This window comes from Schistocerca gregaria, chromosome X (genome assembly GCF_023897955.1).
Source record: "Schistocerca gregaria isolate iqSchGreg1 chromosome X, iqSchGreg1.2, whole genome shotgun sequence".
Taxonomy (NCBI): domain Eukaryota; kingdom Metazoa; phylum Arthropoda; class Insecta; order Orthoptera; family Acrididae; genus Schistocerca; species Schistocerca gregaria.
The window spans coordinates 498,455,654-498,479,387 of NC_064931.1; the positions used below are offsets into that span (position 1 = coordinate 498,455,654).

The 23,734-nt window shown below is 39.8% G+C and overlaps 1 protein-coding gene across 1 annotated transcript in view; it reads right to left on the reverse strand.

Moving 5' to 3' along the window:
• Nucleotides 1-23,734, reverse strand: part of LOC126297521 (nose resistant to fluoxetine protein 6-like) — a 310,627-nt gene that overhangs the window by 88,204 nt on the left and 198,689 nt on the right. The window contains exons 7-9 of the mRNA XM_049988414.1: nucleotides 13,247-13,340; nucleotides 13,048-13,164; nucleotides 4,373-4,538 (exon numbers count right to left, since the gene is read on the reverse strand). Coding sequence (XP_049844371.1) covers nucleotides 4,373-4,538; nucleotides 13,048-13,164; nucleotides 13,247-13,340 — 377 coding nt within the window. The remainder of the gene's footprint in view (nucleotides 1-4,372; nucleotides 4,539-13,047; nucleotides 13,165-13,246; nucleotides 13,341-23,734) is intronic.

Genomic DNA, 23,734 nt, shown 5'->3' on the forward strand with positions numbered 1-23,734 from the left:
CCTATGCCCCTACATGGCACTGGCAGGACTAACAGTGCCAGTGCTGAATTTCAGCAGGTGGACTGGTTGTGCTAGGGTAGTGTTGCATAGGGTGAGTTGATGGAGTGAGAGGCAAGAGTCAGGAAGAGGGACTGGGGGTGGATGGCTAGCAGCTTGGAGGGAGGCAGCCAGTTTGCAGGCTAGGAATTCAGGCGTGAGGGGTAGCAGGTATATGGGCTAGATATGTTATGCACAACTGTAGGTGCCGATGGGGAGTGGCACACGCTAAAGGCAATGTGAGGATATGGACTGAGACAGGGGAAACTGTTGTGTGGAGCGTTCAGGGACAGTGGGTTACACGAGATTGAAGCCAGGATGATTATGAGAGTGGAGTTTGTTTTGTAAGGAAAACTCCCATCTGTATAGTTTAAGAGAAGTTGATGGTGGAAGGAAGGATCCAGATGGCATGGGCTGGGAAGTAGCCATTCAAACTGAGCATGTTGTGCTCAGCTGCATGTTTTGCCACTGGATGCTCAACTTTGTTATTGGCAACAGTTTGAAGGGGGCCACTCATCATGATGGACAGCTGACTGGTAGTCATACTGACATAAAAAGCTGTGCAGTATTTGCTGCAGAGATTATATATGACATTTCTGCTTCACAGGGTGCCTGGCCTCTGATGGGCTAGGAGAAGCCTTTGGCAAGACTGGAGTAGAAGGTGTTGGGTGGCTAGATTGGGCAGGTCTTGCTCCTTGCTCTGCCACAGGGATATGATCCCTGTGGCAAAGGGATCAAAGTGGGAGTCCAATGTCAACCTGCTTATGGGCCATCTAGAGGAGACCTTCTTAGCCTCCAAAAACTCAGAACCTCTTAACGATATCTTCAAGATCTGGCCTCAGGGCTGAGACACTCGACCCACATTCCTTCACAAACTCAGCACCTTCTGTCCTATCTGCTTCAACTGGTCTTCCTCTATCCACTGCACCATCTTCCTGGCCACTGACTTCCACCTTCTGATGGCTTCATCCACACCACTGTCCACATTAAACACACAAACCATCAACATTACCTGCATTCTGACAACTTCCATCTTTTCCACACCAAAACATTCCATCACACAGCCTAGTCACCTGTGGACGATGTTGCTGCAGCGACAAGAACTCCCTTGCCCAGTATGCTGAAGGCCTGAGAAAAGCCTTCACAGAGAGGCACCCCCCCCCCCCCCCCCCCACAAACACCTGATACACAAACAGATTTCCCTCACTATATCCTCATAAACCCCCAATTCTCCTACCACCCCCAAGAATCAGCTACAAAAGACCATCTACCACACCATGAAATATCACGCTGGACTGGAACAACTGAACTATATCCTTTGGCAGGGCTTTGATTATCTCTCTTCCTACCCCACCCATCAGTAGCTGGACCATCTGTGGAAACAGCCATATTGTATACCAACTCTGGAGCAAACACTGCACAGCTTTTTATGTCAGTATGACTACCAACCAGCTGTCCACTAGGATAAATGGCCAACTCTATCACCCAGAACAAAGCTGAGTACCAAGTGGCACAACATACTCAATTTCAAAGGTTACTTCGTAACTGGGTCATTTGGATCCTTTCCTCTTCCACCAGCTTCCTTAAACTACGCAGATGGGAGTTATCCTTACAACACATCCTCCACTCCTGTAATCATCCTGGTCTCAATCTCAGGTATCCCTGTACCCTCACCCAACAGTTTCCCCTTCCTCCACCCTATCACACCCTCCCAATACATGACCTCATGTTGCCCTTGTGTGTGCTTCTCCACGCTGGCCTCTACAACTGCGCATTACATGCCTAGCCCATATACCAGCTACCCCTCCCTCCTGAAGTCACAGCTACCTCCCTATCAGCCACTAGTGACCCCCTCCTAGTCCATCTCACTCTACCCACCCCACTTGACACTATCGCTACCACTCCCAGTCCCCCTGCAGAAATACAGCACTGCTACTCTTAGTCCAGCTGGCACCATGTAGAGGCATAGGTGTGTGTGTGTGTGTGTGTGTGTGTGTGTGTGTGTGTGTGTGTGTGTGTGTGTTTTACTCGAGCTCATCAAACGATATCTCCAAAAACTTTGCAAGTTTTATTTCTTTCGTGTGTGTCTATTGACAACTCAATGCTTCTACTTTTTAGTTCACTAAGATTGTTATACAAAATTCAACAGTAGTTCTTATGTTACTTTTTATATTTTAGCTGAATAGTTTTTTTTCTACCTCAAATTAACAATTTCAATAAATTTTATCCGGTTATAGACATGATATAAGGGCCCAAATGAAGTTACAAACTTTATGATACAAACAGGGCAACGAGTTCATTTACTATAAAAATATATATGACAGTTGACAACACTGTATTTACATAATCATAGTTATTCATCATCAGTACTGTCATTTTCAATCAGTGGCCCAATGTCCTCAGCATTGCCAGAAGAAAGATGACTCTGAAAGTACTAGTAATGAGTGAGTGGAAGGAATGGCAAATGTTTTTCTAAGTCCTTCTTCTTCTCTTTCATAACGACCTATGGTCCTGTGTACTACTTTCCCTGAGGCATGTTAGTCAGAGAAATGGTGTGTCCTTTTTTAGATTCTAGCTTGAAGTCCAACATGTGAAATTCCATGTCCACTGACTGTGTTTCCTTGAAAAAGAGTGTGAATCAATCTCTCTTTTGGTACAGAATCCGAAACTTCTTTAGCCATGATACTAAATGTTTTTCAGTTTCAGTCTTCCTTTTGGTAATTGTCTTCAAAAAATTTTCCACAGATGAAAAGTAATTGCCTGTGATTACAATGACATGAAAGGAATTTTTTTCCTTGGCTTCGCAATAATATCTTACCAATCATTGGGGCAAAATATCTGCTGTCCCCTGCTGCAGTTTTCTGCAGAGGCTAAACCACCATCATTGAACATTACAACATGTTTTGCAGACAGTGCTTTTGTTTCAATGTGTTTGACCAAACAGACACAAATTCCTTAGGACCTTGAGATCAAGATAGTTCATCCCAGGAGTATATGAATGACAGCTTGTGGCAACCCATTTAATTTTGATTTAAATAACAAGATAACAAAGGGATATTATTCATCACTGGATCCATTATCATCCCAAATAACACTGTTCTACAAGAATTCTATTTATGAGAGAAAAGTGCATAATTCTATTGGAAAAATAAAACAAAATAAAAAGTCAGAAAACTTCTATGGAGGAACACGAGCTGCAAATTAGAAGGATGGAGTGAATCAAATGATTGATGCTGATTGAATTCTTGGCTCCATCATGTCTTTGAAAGTACATTTCCTGGACTTTCACACTGACTTCTTCCCAGAGAGCAACACAGAGAAAGATTCCACTGAGACATATTCCACCATGAAAAAATGGTACGAAGGGAAGTAGATAACTACGGTGTTGGCTGATTATTGCTGGAGTATCATTTGAGACAAGAAAGACACTCCATACAAGAGAACAAAATGAGACTTGTAATTTTTGGTGGCACATTTTATCATTATCTCTATTTCTGTATACCTCCCTTTCAAATACATTCTAGAAAGCAAATGCTTTTGTGAATACAGCATCAGATACCACCTTACTAGGCTTCTCTATTATGTTACAGTTGGATTAGTTAACTGAAACATTTGATCTTATTATTTCTTGAATTGCAAAAAAATAATTTTGTATGGTAATGTATTATAAAAATGGACGTTCTGGTTAAACTATGGCTGATGATGAAAAACTGAAAACAGATTTCAACTGACTTTTCAAATTGCTCCAAGAATCCCAATTTTTCTCTCCAGGAATAGATTTTTCTTGTTAAAGCCATGTAATATATTCCCTGATGCTATCTTTACCACTCGAACTCAGGGTGAATCACACTGAACACATCTCAAACAATTAAACAAGTACAGTCCTATTTTTGGAAAAGTATGAAGATCAAAGGTTCACAGTGAATTGAGAGAACTAAAAACAATAGCAGGCACAGTGATGAAACTCCCAACTACAACACTTCAGTTGTCAACAGATACATATCTCCACTTACAGCGGAAAATTATGCTGCTATCTGTGTGAGTTACAAATTAAACCATTTGCACTGTCAACAGAATGCCACTTGCTGAGCAAGATCACAATCATACTGAAAACGTAAGAAAAGGTGAACTTACATTGCCTGAGATTTAAGGGACTCATGTATTTATTGTTGTGTGTAAAACTCCATTGTTTATGTGAGTAGATCACCTTTTTACACAACATTGTATATGAAACTTCTTCTAGACTATCTTGCCACCTTATACTGACAACAAAATAATAAAAGTCATAAATAACATGCAGATATAATTTACTGTCTTAGATCAGAATAACACTTACCATTTCTTCCCTGTCAAACAGATTATTGATGTAAAGCAAATTCCGCCACCAGTACTTCGGACAAATAACATCTGCTCTCTCTGTCATATGGAACAAAGTTTTCTGGCTGTGCCATTTCATATTAAGTATGGCAATTCCAATCACTGCCATATATGCTGGTGTCAACCTGCAGAATATTTGCAGATGAATTGGCCGGATCACACTTAGTATTATTAATGCAAGACGGATTGCATTTATTTTATGGTACAAACATTTAACGCAGTTAACACAAATTTGATTAAAGCTGTTATGATTTAAAAAATATTGTAGAATGCTACACAAAGTTACTTCACAGTTCATATTGAACATTGATGTTCCCTGCATATTCATTACAATATTCTGACCATTGTTTGTTGATGAAAATTCTTAACTAAGTTTCCATAAAAATACCAGATATAATACGACAGTGGTAGAGATGGTATATAAATAGCTTAAAACAAACTTTCTCACTCAGCCTGAGGCAAAAACAATTATTAACAATCCTCCAAACATGAAAAAAAATCCCTTATATTCAGATGGACAATTAATTGGAACAGGATCAATATGCAGATACAGTACTCAATAACTAATGTCTGCCTCGACAGCATTTTGAATTATTTCCTATTATGATGATTACAATTAATATACAAATGTATTTATAATGTTTCACACTTCTTTGTTTCATGCACTAATTTTCGGATGAATACAGCTGAGGATGGTTAACTGTTCACACTCAACAAAGCAAACTCAGGAACTTTTGACTTACATGTTCCTTCAGCTCATGTTTCAATCTAATTGTAATCAACCATAACTGATAAAACATTTCATAATCCCATTCCACTATGATTTTTATACATTTTGTTTTAAGAATACTTTTGCACATCATCATCACATTGACAGCTCTTGCAATCACAGTACATATTTCAGAGGAGAACACAGTCTTCTGCAAACAATGAATACATAATATGTGTAGTTTATACCACATGCAATCTATTTACAATATGTAACATTACCGGTGTTATTACTTTTATTAGTTGTAAGATTAAAAATATAGTAACAGGCCAAAAAATGTATTTACTGTGTGGATGACACCAATTTAATGAATGAATACAGGCATTTTTTGACTAAGAAAGATTACTGTAATCCATCAAACCTTTATGCATTATGGGATTAGGAGAGGATTTGATGAATTTTATTATTTCATTGGGGATTATGTCTATCTCTGCAGTTATCGCTGTCTACTATCTCTCTTGTGTTCTGAGTTCTTTAATCACAGAGAGAAAAAATTCATGTAATTATCTGATGGAAATTTCAGATTATTGTAGTCTGTGTTATAGTCAAACTATCACTCACTCATATCATATCCCCTTGATTGTAATGTTGCCACAGATTTAGGTATTTATTGATTCTGTCTGTATTTATTTTGTCTGGCACAAAATTTACTCTATAGGCTCGACAAGCAATCATCTCTTTATTTATACAGTTTTACAGTGACAGTTTCTAGATGTCTAGAGATATGCATGATGTTCCCTCTGGCATCCTGTTAACCACTTTGAATATAAATGGTTATGTTCATAGCTCTACTTTGTACTGTAAGAATTCAAACGAGTGAAAGATTTAGAGCTTCTAACATAAGGTTGTTGTGAGTATTAATTGCCTTGATTCTTCGGTCTAAGTTACTCTTAAAGTAATGGGAGCTAATACAGTAGCATTCTAGATTCATACATTGATCAGCCAGAACATTAAGACCACCTACCTAATAGATGGTATGTCCATCTCTTTGGATAACAGCAGTGATGCATCATAACATGGAAGTAATGAGGCCTTGGTAGATCACTGGAGGGAGCTAGCACCACATCTGCACACACACAAGTCACGCCACATTCAGTCACATCCCAGATGCGTTTGAGTTGGTGAGCTGGGAGTCCAGCATATCAACTGCAACTCGCCACTGTGTTTCTTGAACCACTCCATCACGCTCCTGGCCTTGTGACATGGCACATTATCTCGTTGAAAAATGCCACTGCAATCGGGAAACATGATCATCATGAAGGGGTGAATGGCATCTGCAACAAGTGTACGATACTCCTTGGACATCATGGTGCCTTGCACAAGCTCCACTGGACCCATGGATGCCCTCTGAATGTTTCTCAGAGCATACTGAAGCCACCGCCAGCTTGTCTCCGCCTCGCAGTACAGGTGTCACAGAGCTGTTCCCCTGGAAGACGACAGATTTGTGCTCTCCCATCAGCATGATGAAAAAGGCACTGGGATTCATCAGACCATGCAACACTCTGCCACTGCACCAACGTTCATGCTGATGGTCATGTACCCATTTCAGTCACAGTTGCCGATGTCATGGTGTTAACATTGGCACGTACATAGGTTGTCAGCTGGGCAGGCCCACTGTTAGGAGTATTCGGTGCATTGAGTGTTTAGACACACTTGTACTCTGCCCAGCATTAAAGTCTGATGTTAGTTCCACCACAATTTGTCATCTATCCTGTTTTACCAGTCTGTGCCTACAACGTCTGATATCTATAATGAGGGGTTTTGGTGTCTTGATGTGGTTTCACCTTGGTTTTGTTATGTGTTGAAGACATTCACCACAGCACTCCTCGAACACCCAACAAGTCATGCAATTTCCAAAATGCTCATGCCAGGCATTCAGGCTGTCACAATCTGCCCTCAGTCAAACTCAGATAGATCGTGCAACTTCCCCATTCTACACACTGAAGCATGATCACTGATACTAGATGCACTGTGTGTGTGTGTGTGTGTGTGTGTGTGTGTGTCTGACTACCAGTCATTCCTTGCCAGGTGACACTGCTATCGCCCAGATGGTTTTATATCAATAGTGGGTTGGTGGTCATAATGTTCTGGCTGATCAATGTACATTCAATTTATATTTCCTAGACACTGTTCAAGTGTAATCTGACAGGGCTCTGATTACAATCATCAGTAGATATTTCATGTAACTTCATTGCTTCCTGTAGAGAAAGTGGCATTTTATTTTCAATATAATTAACTTCTTACATGATGATTACTGATACATATTTTAAAGCTGAAATGATTGTATAAGAATTCTTGATAGATATTTCATGTTTTAATTTGGGCTTTATTTATTTATTTTAAAGTTAGAATGATCATATGAATGTTGTTGGTAGACACGTTACATCTTCATCATCATATTGTAATTAATCAAATACACTGAAGTGCCAAAGAAACTAGTATAGGCATGTGTATTCAAATACAGAGATGTAAACAGGCAGAATACAGTGCTGCAGTTGGCAATGCCTAAATAAGACAACAAGTGGCTGGTGCAGTTGTTAGATTGGTTACCACTGCTACAATGACAGGTTATCAAGATTTAAGTGAGTTTGAACATGGTTTTATAGTCAGTGCACAAGCAATGGGACACAGCATCTCCGAGGTAGCGACAACGTGGGGATTTTCCCGTACGACCATTTCACGAGTGTAGCGTAAATATCAGGAATCTGGTAAAACATAAAATCTCCGACATCGCTGCGGCTGGAAAAAGATCTGCAGCTGGAAAAAGATCCTGCATGAACGGGACCAACAATGACTGGAGGGAATTGTTAAACATGATAGAAGTCCAACCCTTCTGCAAATTGCTGCAAATTTCAATGCTGGGCGATCAACAAGTGTCAGTGTGTAAACCATTCAACAAAACATCATCGATATTGGCTTTCGGAGTTGAAGGCCCACTTGTGTACCCTTAATGACTGTATGACACACAAAGCTTTACGCCTTGCCTGGGCCTGTCAACACTGAAATTGGACTGTTGATGACTGGAAACATGTTGCCTGGTCAGACGAGTCTCATTTCAAATTTTCTCAAGTGGATGGATGTGTATGGGTATGGAGACAACCTCATGAATCCACAGACCCTGCATATCAGCAGGGAACTGTTCAAGCTGGTGGAGGCTCTGTAATGGTGTGGGGCATGTGCAGTTGGAGTAATGTGGGACCCCTGATACATCTAAATACTACTCTGACAGGTGACACGTACATAAGCATCCTGTCTGATCACCTGCATCCATTCATGTCCACTGTGCATTCCGACAGACTTGGTCAATTCCAGCAGGACAATGCAATACCCTACATGTCCAGAATTTCTACAGAGTGGCTCCAGGAACACTCCTCTGAGATTAAACACTTCCACTGGCTACCAACTCCCCAGACATGAACATTATTGATCATGTCTGGGATGCCTTGCAATGTGCTGTTCAGAAGAGATCTCCACCCCTTCATACCCTAACAGATTTATGGACAGCCCTGGATTAATAGTGTCAATTCCCTCCAGCACTACTACTTCAGACATTAGTCGAGTCCATGCCAAGTTGTGTTGTGGCACTTCTGCATTCTTGTGGGGCACCTACACAATATTAGGCGGGCATATCAGTTTCTTTGGCTCTTCAGTGTAATAACAGAACTAATTTGTCAGTTAAATACACTCCTGGAAATTGAAATAAGAACACCGTGAATTCATTGTCCCAGGAAGGGGAAACTTTATTGACACATTCCTGGGGTCAGATACATCACATGATCACACTGACAGAACCACAGACACATAGACACAGGCAACAAAGCATGCACAATGTCGGCACTAGTACAGTGTATATCCACCTTTCACAGCAATGCAGGCTGCTATTCTCCCATGGAGACGATCGTAGAGATGCTGGATGTAGTCCTGTGGAACGGCTTGCCATGCCATTTCTACCTGGCACCACAGTTGGACCAGCGTTCGTGCTGGACGTGCAGACCGCGTGAGACGACGCTTCATCCAGTCCCAAACATGCTCAATGGGGGACAGATCCAGAGATCTTGCTGGCCAGGGTAGTTGACTTACATCTTCTAGAGCACGTTGGGTGGCATGGGATACATGCGAATGTGCATTGTCCTGTTGGAACAGCAAGTTCCCTTGCCGGTCTAGGAATGGTAGAACGATGAGTTCGATGACGGTTTGGATGTACTGTGCACTATTCAGTGTCCCCTCGACGATCACCAGAGGTGTACGGCCAGCGTAGGAGATCGCTCTCCACACCATGATGCCGGGTGTTGGCCCTGTGTGCCTCGGTCGTATGCAGTCCTGATTGTGGCGCTCACCTGCACGGCGCCAAACACGCATACGACCATCATTGGCACCAAGGCAGAAGCGACTCTCATTGCTGAAGACGACACGTCTCCATTCGTCCCTCCATTCACGCCTGTCGCGACACCACTGGAGGCGGGCTGCACGATGTTGGGGCGTGAGCGGAAGACGGCCTAACGGTGTGCGGGACCGTAGCCCAGCTTAATGGAGATGGTTGCGAATGGTCCTCGCCGATACCCCAGGAGCAACAGTGTCCCTAATTTGCTGGGAAATGGCGGTGCGGTCCCCTACAGCACTGCGTAGGATCCTACGGTCTTGGCGTGCATCCGTGCGTCGCTGCGGTCCGGTCCCAGGTCGACGGGCACGTGCACCTTCCGCCAACCACTGGCGACAACATCGATGTACTGTGGAGACCTCACACCCCACGTGTTGAGCAATTCGGCGGTACATCCACCCGGCCTCCTGCATGCCCACTATACGCCCTCGCTCAAAGTCCGTCAACTGCACATACGGTTCACGTCCAAGCTGTCGCGGCATGCTACCAGTGTTAAAGAGTGTGATGGAGCTCCGTATGCCACGGCAAACTGGCTGACACTGACGGCGGCGGTGCACAAATGCTGCGCAGCTAGCGCCATTCGACGGCCAACACTGCGGTTCCTGGTGTGTCCGGTGTGCCGTGCGTGTGATCATTGCTTGTACAGCCCTCTCGCAGTGTCCAGAGCAAGTATGGTGGGTCTGACACACCGGTGTCAATGTGTTCTTTTTTCCATTTCCAGGAGTGTATTTAGTCTAAGCAGTCATAACAAAAATGTGGGAAATTAGAGGGAAAGGATGAATGCTGTATAGGTAGAATGCATTATTATTACTATTGATGACTTATGCAACTGGTTCTATTGCTGCTGCATCACTCAGGGCTATAATCAAGTTAGGTAGTTCTATAACCATGCTTCCGTACCAGTTTTATCGTTTGTTTCAAAAGGTGGCTTCATTTGAGAAAATTTTAAAATTACAAGGATATCCAATTACTGTCAAGTATTTACATGCAGTATTGCTTATATATGCATTTTTCACTTTTAAATTTGTCTATCAGCAGTACTGGAATTTTGCCTCCTGGAGGTAAGTAGTGGGCAGCCTTTGTATCTCCTGTTAGCAATTATCAGTGCAGAACTATTAACCTGTAAAATTACATGTCACTGTTCCACTCTCACCAGAAACTGGTTATGTTTTTATAATTATATGTTCATTAGATTGCATCACTTAAAACTGATCAAACTGTTGTAAGGGTGACATAATTTTCTGTCATGAGTGATGCCGTATCATTAATGTTTGTGATATCACATCAGATTTGTAATTGTGATTGCAATCTAAAGTGTTGCCAGCACACACTATTACTTTCTCTGGAGAGTCTAGACTGCATGTAACATGGACAAATCCAGAGTCTGACTTACAGATATTTGTAACTTGACAATCATTGCTCAGGGAGTGCTGTAGAAAGCCATGGTCGCTTATGTGTATCACGAATTTGGACTTCAGGTGCATTCTGAGAATATTTTCAGTAAACTACAAAGATATAATACAGTTAAGGACCTTCCATCACCTTTTAGATATGCATCCAGGAAAAAATTATTTCTTCTTATAATATTTTGGCTGATACCCATACAGCCATCTTCAAGGTGGGCTGATGACTTTAATTAAAACCATTTGTGCCTTGTAGTTTTAATTCATTACCAACTCACCTTGGAGATGTCTGTTTGGTTATCAGTCAAAATAATACTGGGAAAACTTCAACAAATAACTCATGATCTGAAAATTCCTGGCATATTAAAACTATGTTGTGCTGGTCCGAGACTCAAACTTGGGAACTTGGCCTTTCACAGTATTTGTCTGGGTGGTAATTGGGTTAAGTCTCACTGTGAAAATAAGAAAGGTATAAGATCACTATTTTGATACTGACTTTTCTTTTGCCAAATTATGTTAAGTAGTAGTTGACTGAAAGATTAATGGAGGCAATACAGAAAAAAAATTGTGTTCCAAAGTCACACTGCACTTATAATGTGTTGTAAACTTTGAATATACAGGAGTTGGACAAAAATATGTAAACACTGTGAAAAATGCAGGCTTAAACATAAATACTGATGATAGCGAAGCCTGTAGGTTGCACTATTGAATTTGACCATGAGTGATACCTGTGCGATATCCTCAATACATTGCAATACATGGTCAGAACAGTGTTCCATGTAATTGTGAGTGCATTATGTTGGAGCTCAGAGCATCAGATGTGGACAAATTTTTTGTGCTTGTATGGTGGGTGCTTCCATAACCAAGGTAGCCGAAGTGTTTGGTGTTCCCAGAGGAGCCGTATCAAAGCTTTACACTGTATACTGGGGAAGTAGAAAAACATCATCTGCTAAGTCACAATGTGAATGAAAGTGTGTGTTGAGAGATTGTGAGGGACAATCATTGAAGAAGATTATGATGAAAATTAAGAGGACAAAAGTTGCAAAAGTCACTGCAGAGCTGTATGTTGCACTTATGAACCCTGTCAGCATCAAACAACATGTGGGAGCTCCAGAAGTAGGGAACTGTAAGGTGAGCTGGAACTAAAAAACCATTCATCAGTGTTGCAAATGCCCGTGACAGGAAAACATGATGCTGACACCATAAAAATGGGCTATGGATCCATAGAAGTCATTTGATTGGATGAGTTTTGTTTCACACTGTTTCCAACTTCCAGCTGAGTTTATATCACAAGAGTAAACATGATGGGGTTTTGGTGTTAATTTGGACAGCCATATCATGTTGTTCCATGGACCCCACAGTTGCTATGCAAGGTTGTATTATTGTCAAGGATTATAGGACCATTTCGGCTGATCAGGTACATCCCATAGTACAGTGCTTGTCCCCCAATGGTGATGCTGTATTCCGAGACAACACGGACTCTGTCCACACAGCTTGCATCATCCAGGACTGGTTTCATGAGCATGAAGATGAACTGTTGCATCCCTCCTGGCCACTGGTCACCAGATCTCAATATTGTTGAATCTTTGTGGTCTACTTTGTAGAAAAGAAGCATCATCGCTATCCAGCTCATCATCATTACCTGAAATTGCCATTATTTTGCGGGAAGAATGGTATATGAATCCTTTCAAAACCACCCTGGACCTGTGTTTATCCATTGCGAGACAACTGGAAGGAATTTTGAATGCCAACGGTTTTCTTACACTACATTGGGCATGGGAATGTGTTGTGTTTTTTGTGTTCCCATATTTTTGTCCACCCTTGTAGATTTCAATGACAAAACCTTACATCCTCAGCACTGAACCATCATCACATTTTATCTTGCTATGAAATAAGATCCAAAACACTGAACTTGAACTAAGTTGCACTTTAAATACACATATTTACAATCATAATGAAGGACCACTACCTCCCAAGATTTAAAAAGAAAAGGGTTACATTTTGTCGGAAAACATGGCTCCTTTTCTTTTGAAAATAACTGATAATATTTTATGACATTATTCAACAGGGCATATGCTCCTTACCTAATAATTCTTCGTAGAACCATGGTGATAAACTCCACAATTTTGCTTCCACATGTCTCTTGTGAGGGTTTATTTCCTTGTTTCCCTTGATAATACAGATATGAAACTAGGAACCCACTGTTAAGAGAATATATGTTAGAATTTTATGTTGTAATAGAAGTAAAAGATAGCAATTGGAAAAAGTACTTTAATACTCTACCTAAGGAAGAAAAATGTGTCTACTGAAAGAGTAGAATTACTGACCACCTGCACCATGAATCCTTCTGACAAGTAAAAAGCTTGTGGTTTATTATCTGCAAACATAAAAGAAAACATATATGAAAAATAAAGGAATTGTCATCTATTACATCATGCATGTGCTTTGTTTCCCATCATATAACTCAACAGGTCTGGAATACCAACATATTAAATGGAAAAGTAAACTGGCCCTGACTGGAGGAAGTGTCCCTTGCAGCTGAAAAAAATATTATGTCTAACAAGGTCGAAACTAAGAAGGACTGTGAAGTTGTCTATACGTAAACAGCCTAGGTGATGTTTTTACCAACCACCGGATTATGTTGCAACAGTTGTATTATCATTGAAAGGAAGTCTATTCTCAGTAGTAGGGAAGTACCCTGATCATGCAATACTAGTTTCAGATGACTTTAATGCACTGAGGGTTGAGTGGACATCTATAGATTTGTTATAGGTGGTAAAGGCAGTCTTGCAAAGAAGTTCTGAATGCTTTCATCAAAAACTGTCTTGAATGACTAATGCAAAAACCTACATGCAATGGAAATATTTTAAATCTTGTAGCTGCAGACAAGCCTTACCTTATTGACAGTGTCAGTAGAGAGACAGGGATTAGCAATCATGTCAACAGAGCCATGATGGTTAGTTAACTTACTAAATCCTTCAAGAAGGCTAGAAGAGTTTTTATGCTGGAAGAAGCAAATTAATATTTGTTAGCATCCAATATGATGGATGTATGCTAATTATGGACGAAGCTTAAACTGATTGTTAATCATACTCTGGAGAAGTACGTGCCAAGTAAGTGAATCCAGGATGGAAAAGACCTGCTGCAGTGTAACAAAATTTTCAAAATACTATGAAAACAGAGACTGTTGCATGTTTGGTTCAAAACAGAACACACAAGTACTGACAGCTAAAATTTATCAGAAATTCATGTGTCTATAAAAATACTAATGCATGAAGTATACAACTTCCAACATTATATATATTAGTGAAAGATCTTGCCAACAATCCTAGAAAATTACAGTCGTGCATAAAACCACCAAGCGGGTCAAAGGCTTCTATTCAGTAATTGTAAACCAGTGTCATGTGGCAATAGAAGACTACAAAAGGAAATTTGAAGTTTCATTTTTCCAAAAGAAGAAAAAAATAAAAAAATTGTGCAGGAGGATTGTACAGACATATCATCGTTTGACCATTGCACAAACTCCCATATGGAGGCACAGAAATAGACATCCCTGGCACTGAAATGTTGGAAAGGTGACTCCCCTTCATAAGAAGGGTAAAAGAACAGGCCCATAAAATTACAGGTCAATAGACTTAACAATGGTTTGTTCCAGAATTATTGAGCATATTCTATATTTAATGTAATGAATTTACTTACAGAGAAGAGCTTCTATCTATAAATCACCATGGATTTAAAAAACTTCACTCATGTGAGGAACTTAGCTTGCCCTCTTCTTGAACAATATCCTGTGAGCCATGAATGAAGGCCAACACACAAGGTTAAGTATTCCCATGTTTGCAGACAGTGTTCTACACAGTGCCACACTGCAGATTGTTAACAGTAGTCTGAACATATGGAATAAGTTCTCCTATATTTGAGTGGCTCAAAGACTTTCAAGTAACAGAACATAGTATACTGTCCTGCATGGCTAGTGTTCATTTGAGACTAAGGTATCATCTGGAGTGCCCCAGGGAATTATAATAGGCCCACTCTTGTTCTTTGTATACATAAGCAATCTGATAGGTAGCATGAGCAGCAGTCTGTGACTGTTTGATGATGATGCTGTAGTCTACAGGACAGTGTCACTTTCAAGTGACGGTAAGAGGCTACAAGATGAATTGGACAGAATTTTTACTTAGTATGGTGAATTTCAGGTTGCTTAAAATTTCAAAACATGTACATTAATGCAGATGAGCAGGCTGAGTGCAGTACTGCACTGGTTGACAGTCATGTTGATTATATATCTAACAGCAAACTGACATGAAAAAGAAGGAGCATTTAGGGTCAGTTGTAGGGAAGATAAATGTATGACTTCGGTTTATTGGGAGAATTCTAAGAGAATGTAGCTCATCTAGAAAGGAGGCCACATACAGAACACTTCTGTGACCCATTCTTCAGTACACAGATATGTGCGGCTAGATTTGCTACTAGTATGCAAAATTAGCACACAAGATCATGGAAATTCTACATAAACTCAAATGGGAATCCCTGGAAGGAAAAATACACTACTGAGAAAGTTTAGACAAAAGCAGCATTTGCAGGAGACTGCAGAATTATCCTACTACCACCAATATACATCTTGTATAAGAACATTGAAGACAACTCAAATCAGGGTTCTTATGGGAGCGTACCGACAGTTTTTTCCTCCGTGTTCCATTTGTGAGTGGAACAGAAAATCATATTAAAGCATGTACTGTATGGTGACTTGCAGAGTACATGTATAGATGTATACGTAGCTCTGGATGTAGAAAGCAAGAGTTAAATTATTTCAGATACTTTGGATCTCTAAATGGAAATAAAAGTAATAATAGATATTTTGCATTATTTCAGTTAACATGCAGAAAAGATGGCTGACCTAAATATATCTCTTGGATTTTTTTTCCTCCCAAAAACTGATCAGGCTTCTATAGTCTAGAGCTAAGTAGAAGTTCTTAACTGCAGACTTTGTTCACACAGGTGTCAACTCGAATGCAAATTACTTGACCTTCACTATACGTGTTAATATTAGTAACGCTGACCTGAATAGCTCCAATCCAGTAGCAGAGTGCATGTGACATGTCCATAGTTCTGTTCTATTTTCTTTGGTTTAGGCAAAAGAGAGAAAAACTTCCATGGTCTTCACTATAGTTTAACCACATATAACGCTGCCCAGAGCAGGGCATCTCTGGTGCATCCACTGTTCTATTTTTATAGTTTAGATTATGCAAACCTCTGAGACCCTTACAAGAAAATGTCAGCTTGAAAACAAATATTAAAATTGATTGTAGCACTAAAAACCAAGAGCTACCGGAATGAAATTTTGATTCTGCAGCAGAATATGTGCTGATGTGAAACTTCCTGGCAGATTAAGACTGTGTGCTGGACTGCGACTTGAACTCAGGACCTTTGCCTTTTGCAGGAAAGTGCTCTACCAACTGAGCTACCCAAGCATTACTCACAACCCAACCTCACAGCTTCCCTTCCGTCATTACCTTGTCTTCTACCTTCCCAACTTCACAGAAGTTCTCCTGCAAATCTTGCAAGACTAGCACTTCTGGAAGAAAGAATATTGCAGAGACATTGCTTTGCCACAGCCTGGGGTATGTTTCCAGATAAAATTTTCACTCTGCAGTTGAGTTTGCACTGATATGAAACTTCCTGCACTCAGTTTTAGTCTGCCAAGACGTTTCATATAAATGCACACTCTGCTTCAGAGTGAAATTTCACTCTGGAAACATCCCCCAGGCTGTGGCTAAGCCATGTTTCCGCAATATCCTTTCTTCCAGGAGTCTTGCAAAGTTTGCTGGAGAACTTCCGTGAAGTTGGGAAAGTAGGAGATGAGGTACTGGAAGGAGTAAAGTTGTGAGTACGGGTCATGAGTCATGCTTGGGTAGCTTAGTTGGTAGGACACTTGCCTGCTAAATGGAAAGGTCCTGAGTCTGAGTCTTGGTCTGGCAAACAGTTTTAATCTGCTAAGAAGTTTCAAACAAGAGCTGGCTGAAAATCAAGATATAAAGTAGAATTTTTTTAAAAAAATTTGGAAAAAAATATGAGACTTAATCTGACTGAAAACTTTATGGACAAGAGTACAGATTTACATTTATAATAGGAAATTCTTACTGGTTACCACATTGTGACATATCAGTCAATGAGTCACTCTAATTAGGCAGCAAAAATTTTGTACCAAGGGAATATGCCAACCATACAATAATAAACAGTTTGGCTTTAATTTGTGTAATACTGATTGGGAAAGCTATACATACATTAGCCTCAACAAAGACAAAGAGAAATATTTTATAGCTGCTGGTTACATACAGATCTGACCTTATCAACAGTATTGCCATAGCAGCAATGGTGACAAAAAATGAAACTACTAAACCAGAAAGCTAGAAAAGTATTTTTGTTGATAGGACAATATAAATATCCAACAGAAATAAGGAATTAAGGACATTCAACTTAAATGTGATAGAAGCAGAAGATTCGTAGTCAGAGGTAAAACACATTTAAGTCATTCTCTGGATAATTCATCTTGGCTTAATAGTATAATTTTAATTTTTTTGATAAAATATACTGTTACAGACTCATTTCAAAAGATGAAGTAAAAATCTGATAAATAAAACTTAATAGCAACTTTTATATTTATACACAAAACCCATGTAAAATTCTCATTAGACTTTTCAGAGAATTCTTGTGTCATTGCAATCCCTGTTGTTGGTTAATTCAAAATGAGAAGTGAATTGACTGGGAAAGGAAAGTTTTGAAAGGATTTTTTATAAGAATACCAGGGAAAAAAATAGAGTTGATGGATCTGTGAAGTGCAGTAACTAAACTTTATCTTTACATAAATGAAACTATTCCTGAAGAACATTTGAAATCATGTTCAAATATTTATCAAGCACTCTGCTGAGGGATCACTTCCCACATTTGAGCACTTTATGGACACAGAATCCCTTGAAAAGAAGCAAATAAAGTGGACCCCCATCAGTGTTAATTGGATTCTGTACGGTCACTGGGGTACTATGATGGACAGAGAGAATGTCAAGGACTTGGTGCATTACATCACAAGTAAAGTCAATCTACATGCTAATGTAGTAATTCAGAAGTCTTACACCAGTTCAAAAGGATACCTTTCCTGATGTCATTTTGAAATCAGGATTTTGCAGGCAATACTGTGAAAATTTAGATGAAAATGGCGGCTTGAACTCCTAGGCCTAACATCTCAGTGTCTGACAATGAGGACCAGAGGAAGTTACATCAGGACAAGGAGAAGGTGACAATATGAGCTTCTCTCAGTCTGTTGAATGTTTAACTAACTTAAGGTATGCAGGCAAGTAGAATCATTGACAGTTGTTGAAGATATTACCTGGCTGTATTTCCATAATTTACTTGAACAAGATAGCAGCAGTATTAAAGGATCACAAGGAAGACTACTACTCTTACAGAGTTCTCTGGGTTACTACAACCTGCAGCCAACTCTAAAAAGGGATTTCTGTGGCTTACTCCTCATATGAATTTGGTTCTTCTTAGGTAAATATTTCTTTGAGTGTTGTGTTTACTATATTATAAAAACCATTTTGAGCAACATATTAATGTCCATTAAGGGTACACTGCAAGCTTAACTCTGTATGCAGTAGTGATTAGTGGCATATTATCAACAGTGATGAGTCCTGTATAGCACCCACTATTCATGGATGATTTCATTATTTTCTGACTCACTTTCAATCTTGTAACTCAAATTTGAAAGTTTGGAGAAATGAGTTTATAGCAGTCACGTTGAGTGATCTTATAAGGAAATGAAGTGTGAATGTTAATTTACTATTAAGTATGGTTTTTAGTGAGTGACCGAATTTTTTACAATTAATTTTATTGTTATATTAATTTTAGGTATTTTAATGTTTCTCTCAAATATACGAGTAATGCTGCTAACAATTATACTATTCAACACTCTAAACCATCTATCATTATCACACTTTTGGTGTTATTTTGAAATACATTTCGTCTTAGATTGGTGTTTTCTGCTGAGGGTGAGAAATTCTTCCACTGAAATCAGTACTCATTTTTGGTTGAAGTCTTAATGAGGAATTCTGCTCATACTTTTTATTCAGAAGAGCTAAAAGACTACTGATAGTGGTGGCCATGTGAGTGACATACAGGGCCTGACATCAAAATTGAAGCACCTAGAAGGGGAGGACAAAATGAAATGAAACTCTACAGGTTGAGAAGGCATGTGATTTTATTTCAGTGATTAAAAACTTGAATCAGATTTACAAAGAACATGGCAGTATAAGCCCATTTATCAGTATTACATTGCACCCTCTCTAGGCTGGAAGCATGCACTAATTCGGTGGGGAAGTTTATCATAAAGCTGTTGTATCCTCCCCTGAGGCAAGCTGGTCCCCAACTATCATAACTGGTCCCTGACATCCTGGATACTGGCACTGGGACAGAACTGAAATTTGAGCTGGTCCCACACCTGTACCATCACGGACAAATATGGGAATCTTGCTGGCCATGTGAGTACCTCAGAATTTTGCAGACAGTTCACAGTGACATGAGCAATGGTCTTTTGAAAAATGGCACCATGATACTGTTTTACAAGTAGTAACATTTAGTACACACGATGCAAGATGTCCATGACATATCACTGTACCATCAGAGTTTCTGCTGTGTCTCTCCAAAACACTGAAAGAGTGGGACCTCTCCCCAGATCGCCACCATATCACTGCTTGTGGACATTCCAGGTACCGCAGAACTGTGATTTATCACTGAACAAAATGTGACATCATGCACCAGCAGTTCCTGGTCACAGTACCACTCCAAATTCAGCTGTTCATGTTGTGGTGTTAACAGCTGTCTACAGATGGGACTATAAGTCCCTAGTCCAGCTGCTGCTGGTCTCCGACCAATGGTGCGGCATGGTACAAAATGTTTCAGGGAATCTGGTTCTCAGATGGCAAGCACAGATGTGAAGAGGTTACAATATACTTGGTGCACAATATGGTGAACCTTCCTTGTTGTGGTCTGAGGTGGTTCACCAGAACCTTGAAGACAGGTGGTTCACCAGAACCTTGAAGACAGGTGGTTCACCAGAACCTTGAATACAAGTATGCTGCCATGAACTCCAACACTGAGCCACTGTCACCTCTAAATGTCCCACAAATCTGGATATTGCATGATTTGTCCCACTGGCCATATGGAGAAACACTATGAGAGCACTTTCCAACTTTATCAGGTGCTGATTACACTGCCCCACATGGGTAAACAAGATTTATGTGACCTTCACGGTGATTACTCAATGTTTGATGCTATTCACATCCAGGGTGTATACATAGACAAGGAAAAAAAATTCCCGGGTTTTTTCTGGATTTACCGGTTAAAAATACACTTTCTCCCAGGTGAAAATATCCTTTCTCCGTGTTAACTGAAAGTATACTCTTATTCAGCACTGTAAAACTCATCAATCCTTTGAATGGTTATGGTTTTATATACCGGAGTAGAATTTTGTGGCACTTTAGAAAACGAAACTCAGGGGGGGAAAAACACATTTTGAAAGACCTTTGATGTGCAGCAACTTGTACGCTGCATATTTTCATATTACAAACGCATAAATTTGAATTCCGCCAAACACTGCATGTCACTTACGGAAGCATTGAAATCGAGATTGCGATGTGATTTTGTAAGCCAGTCATAGCTCATGTTATGTGATCTCGCCAGCTGATGACAGCATAGGACACGTGATGCAGTCAGCCAATAGCAAGATCTCTCTTAAGTAGCGCGAACACACAAATAAGAAAAGTTAATGGTTTAAATTAATATACATAGCATTCACATATAATATTCGGTCTCAAAGATTAATAAGCTGGAGGAGAAGCTAGGCTTCCATATATAATGTTGATCTTTTTTGCGCTTGTTACACTTTAAGATACATCACACAAATGCGCCAGTAAAATTTTTAAAAACGACATTAATGTCTGATCTTCTTGGCTTGAAATTCTTCTAAATGGTCGTCCTCAAAGAGCTGATTTTCAAATGAGAGTAAAATGCTTTGTGATTTAAGAAATTCATCGTACATTCTTACACACAGCTCATCTTGTTGTTGTGGTCTTCAGTCCAGAGACTGGTTTGATGCAGCTCTCCATGCTACTCTATCCTGTGCAAGCTTCTTCATCTCCCAGTACTTACTGCAACCTACATCCTTCTGAATCTGCTTAGTGTATTCATCTTTTGGTCTCCCTCTATGAGTTTTACCCTCCACGCTGCCCTCCAATACTAAATTGGCGATCCCTTGATGCCTCAGAATATGTCCTACCAACCAATCCCTTCTTCTAGTCAAGCTGTGCCACAAATTTCTCTTCTCTCCAGTTCTATTCAATACCTCCTCATTAATTATGTGATCTACCCATCTAATCTTCAGCATTCTTCTGTACCACAACATTTCGAAAGCTTCTATTCTCTTTTTGTATAAACTATTTGTCATCCACGTTTCACTTGTATGGCTACACTCCATACAAGTACTTTCAGAAAAGACTTCCTGACACTTAAATCTATACTCGATGTTAACAAATTTCTCTTCTTCAGAAACGCTTTCCTTGCCATTGCCAGTCTACATTTTATATCCTCTCTACTTCGACCATCATCAGTTATTTTACTACACAAATAGCAAAACTCCTTTACTACTTTAAGTGTCTCATTTCCTAATCTAATTCCCTCAGCATCACCTGATTTAATTTTAGTACATTAGATTATCCTCGTTTTGCTTTTATTGATGTTCATCTTATATCCTCCTTTCAAGACACTGTCCATACCGTTCAGCTGCTCTTCCAGGTCCTTTGCTGACTCTGACAGAATTACAATGTCATTGCCGAACCTCAAAGTTTTTATTTCTTCTCCATGGACTTTAATACCTACCCCGAACTTTTCTTTTGTTTCCTTTACTGCTTACTCAATATACAGATTGAATAACATCGGGGTTAGGCTACAACCCTGTCTCACTCCCTTCCCAACCACTGCTTCCCTTTCATGCCCCTCGACTCTTATAACTGCCATCTGGTTTCTGTACAAAACGTAAATAGACTTTCGTTCCCTGAGTTTTACCCCTGCCACGTTCAGAATTTGAAAGAGAGTATTCCAGTCAACATTCTCAAAAGCTTTCTCTAAGTCTACAAATGCTAGAAACGTAGGTTTGGCTTTCCTTAATCTATTTTCTAAGATAAGTCATAGGGTCAGTATTGCCTCACGTGTTCCAACATTTCTACAGAATCCAAACTGATCTTTCCTGAGGTTGGCTTCTACCAGTTTTTCCATTCGTCTGTAAAGAATTTGTGTTAGTATTTTCAGGTGTGGCTTATTAAACTGATAGTTTGGTAATTTTCACATCTGTCAACACCTGCTTTCTTTGGGATTGGAATTATTATATTCTTCTTGAAGTCTGAGGGTATTTCGCCTGTCTCATACATCTTGCTCACTCGATGGTAGAGTTTTGTCAGGACTGGCTCTCCCAAGGCTGTCAGTAGTTCTAATGCAATGTTGTCTACTCCCAGCGCCTTGTTTCGACTCAGGTCTTTCAGTGCTGCGTCAAACACTTCATGCAGTATCATATATCACATTTCCTCTTCATCTTACATAAAAGGAAATCTGTTTTGAATGTAATGCTTTTCAAACCACCATTCACAAAATTTTCCCGTGACCTGTTAGAAATAGGTTCGTTTCAGCAGTTGCAAGAGAGTGCCAGGTAACAAGTGCCACTGCACTAGCACAGCTATGACAATGCAGGAAGCCCATATGTACATACGTGTAGAACATTAAAAGATCTTACATTATGTCATAAAAGAAACAAGCCATCAGAGGATACTTCAAGAGTGTCAGAATTTTGTGAATCATACTAAAATGCACGATTTGGCTTAAAATGCACATTTGTTTGTAAATTTTCTTGGAGTACCAGTACTGTATTATTTAATGTTTGGTTCTTTGTTATGGCATAATGCGATATGTGCACTTGAAATGAAGCGAACAGTTGAAACTAACCAATAGTGTGAAATTAAACACTTTGTTTCAAATAAATTGACTGCCTCAACAGTAAAGATGAATAAAAGCCAAATCTCTTTAGCAAACCAGCAAAAGTAACTTCATTGTTCTGTAAGACGATTAATGTTTAACTGTCAGGAAGGTGGAAATAAAATCTAAAACTAATAACATATTTTAGCCTTTCGTAATTACGCAAATGTATTTTAATTCATTTGATACCTCCTGGCAACAAAAATCCGTTTTGTTATCATTTAATGTGAGAGCAATAAACGAGGAGGAAACAACAAAATTACTGACTGTAAACACAAGTCACGTGGAGACGACACACCTCCTCCCCACAACTCAGACTGCTCTGTGCATCAGCCCCAGATTTACTAATTTCAAAAACTGGGGCAATATTAAGTAGTGGCACCCAGCCACACTTCTGTAACCAGAAGCAGGAGAAGGTACTACTCACATGTGACTTAACTGTGCATGTGCAAGACCCCGCCCGCAACTGCTCAAATGAATCTAATTTAAACAGTTGTCACACCACGCTCCTCGGAGGCAATTTGTTGTTACAAAGCATTGCATAGTCTTCCTAAAGCCTTTGACACACTTTGCTGTTGGCAGACACTTGTATGAGCACTGTTTTGTTGTTGTATATGGTGCATTTCCCTTGCAACTTAAGTTTTATTTTCGTTTTTTTTTTTTTTTTTTCTCTAGTTCATGTTTTGTTGCTGAAGT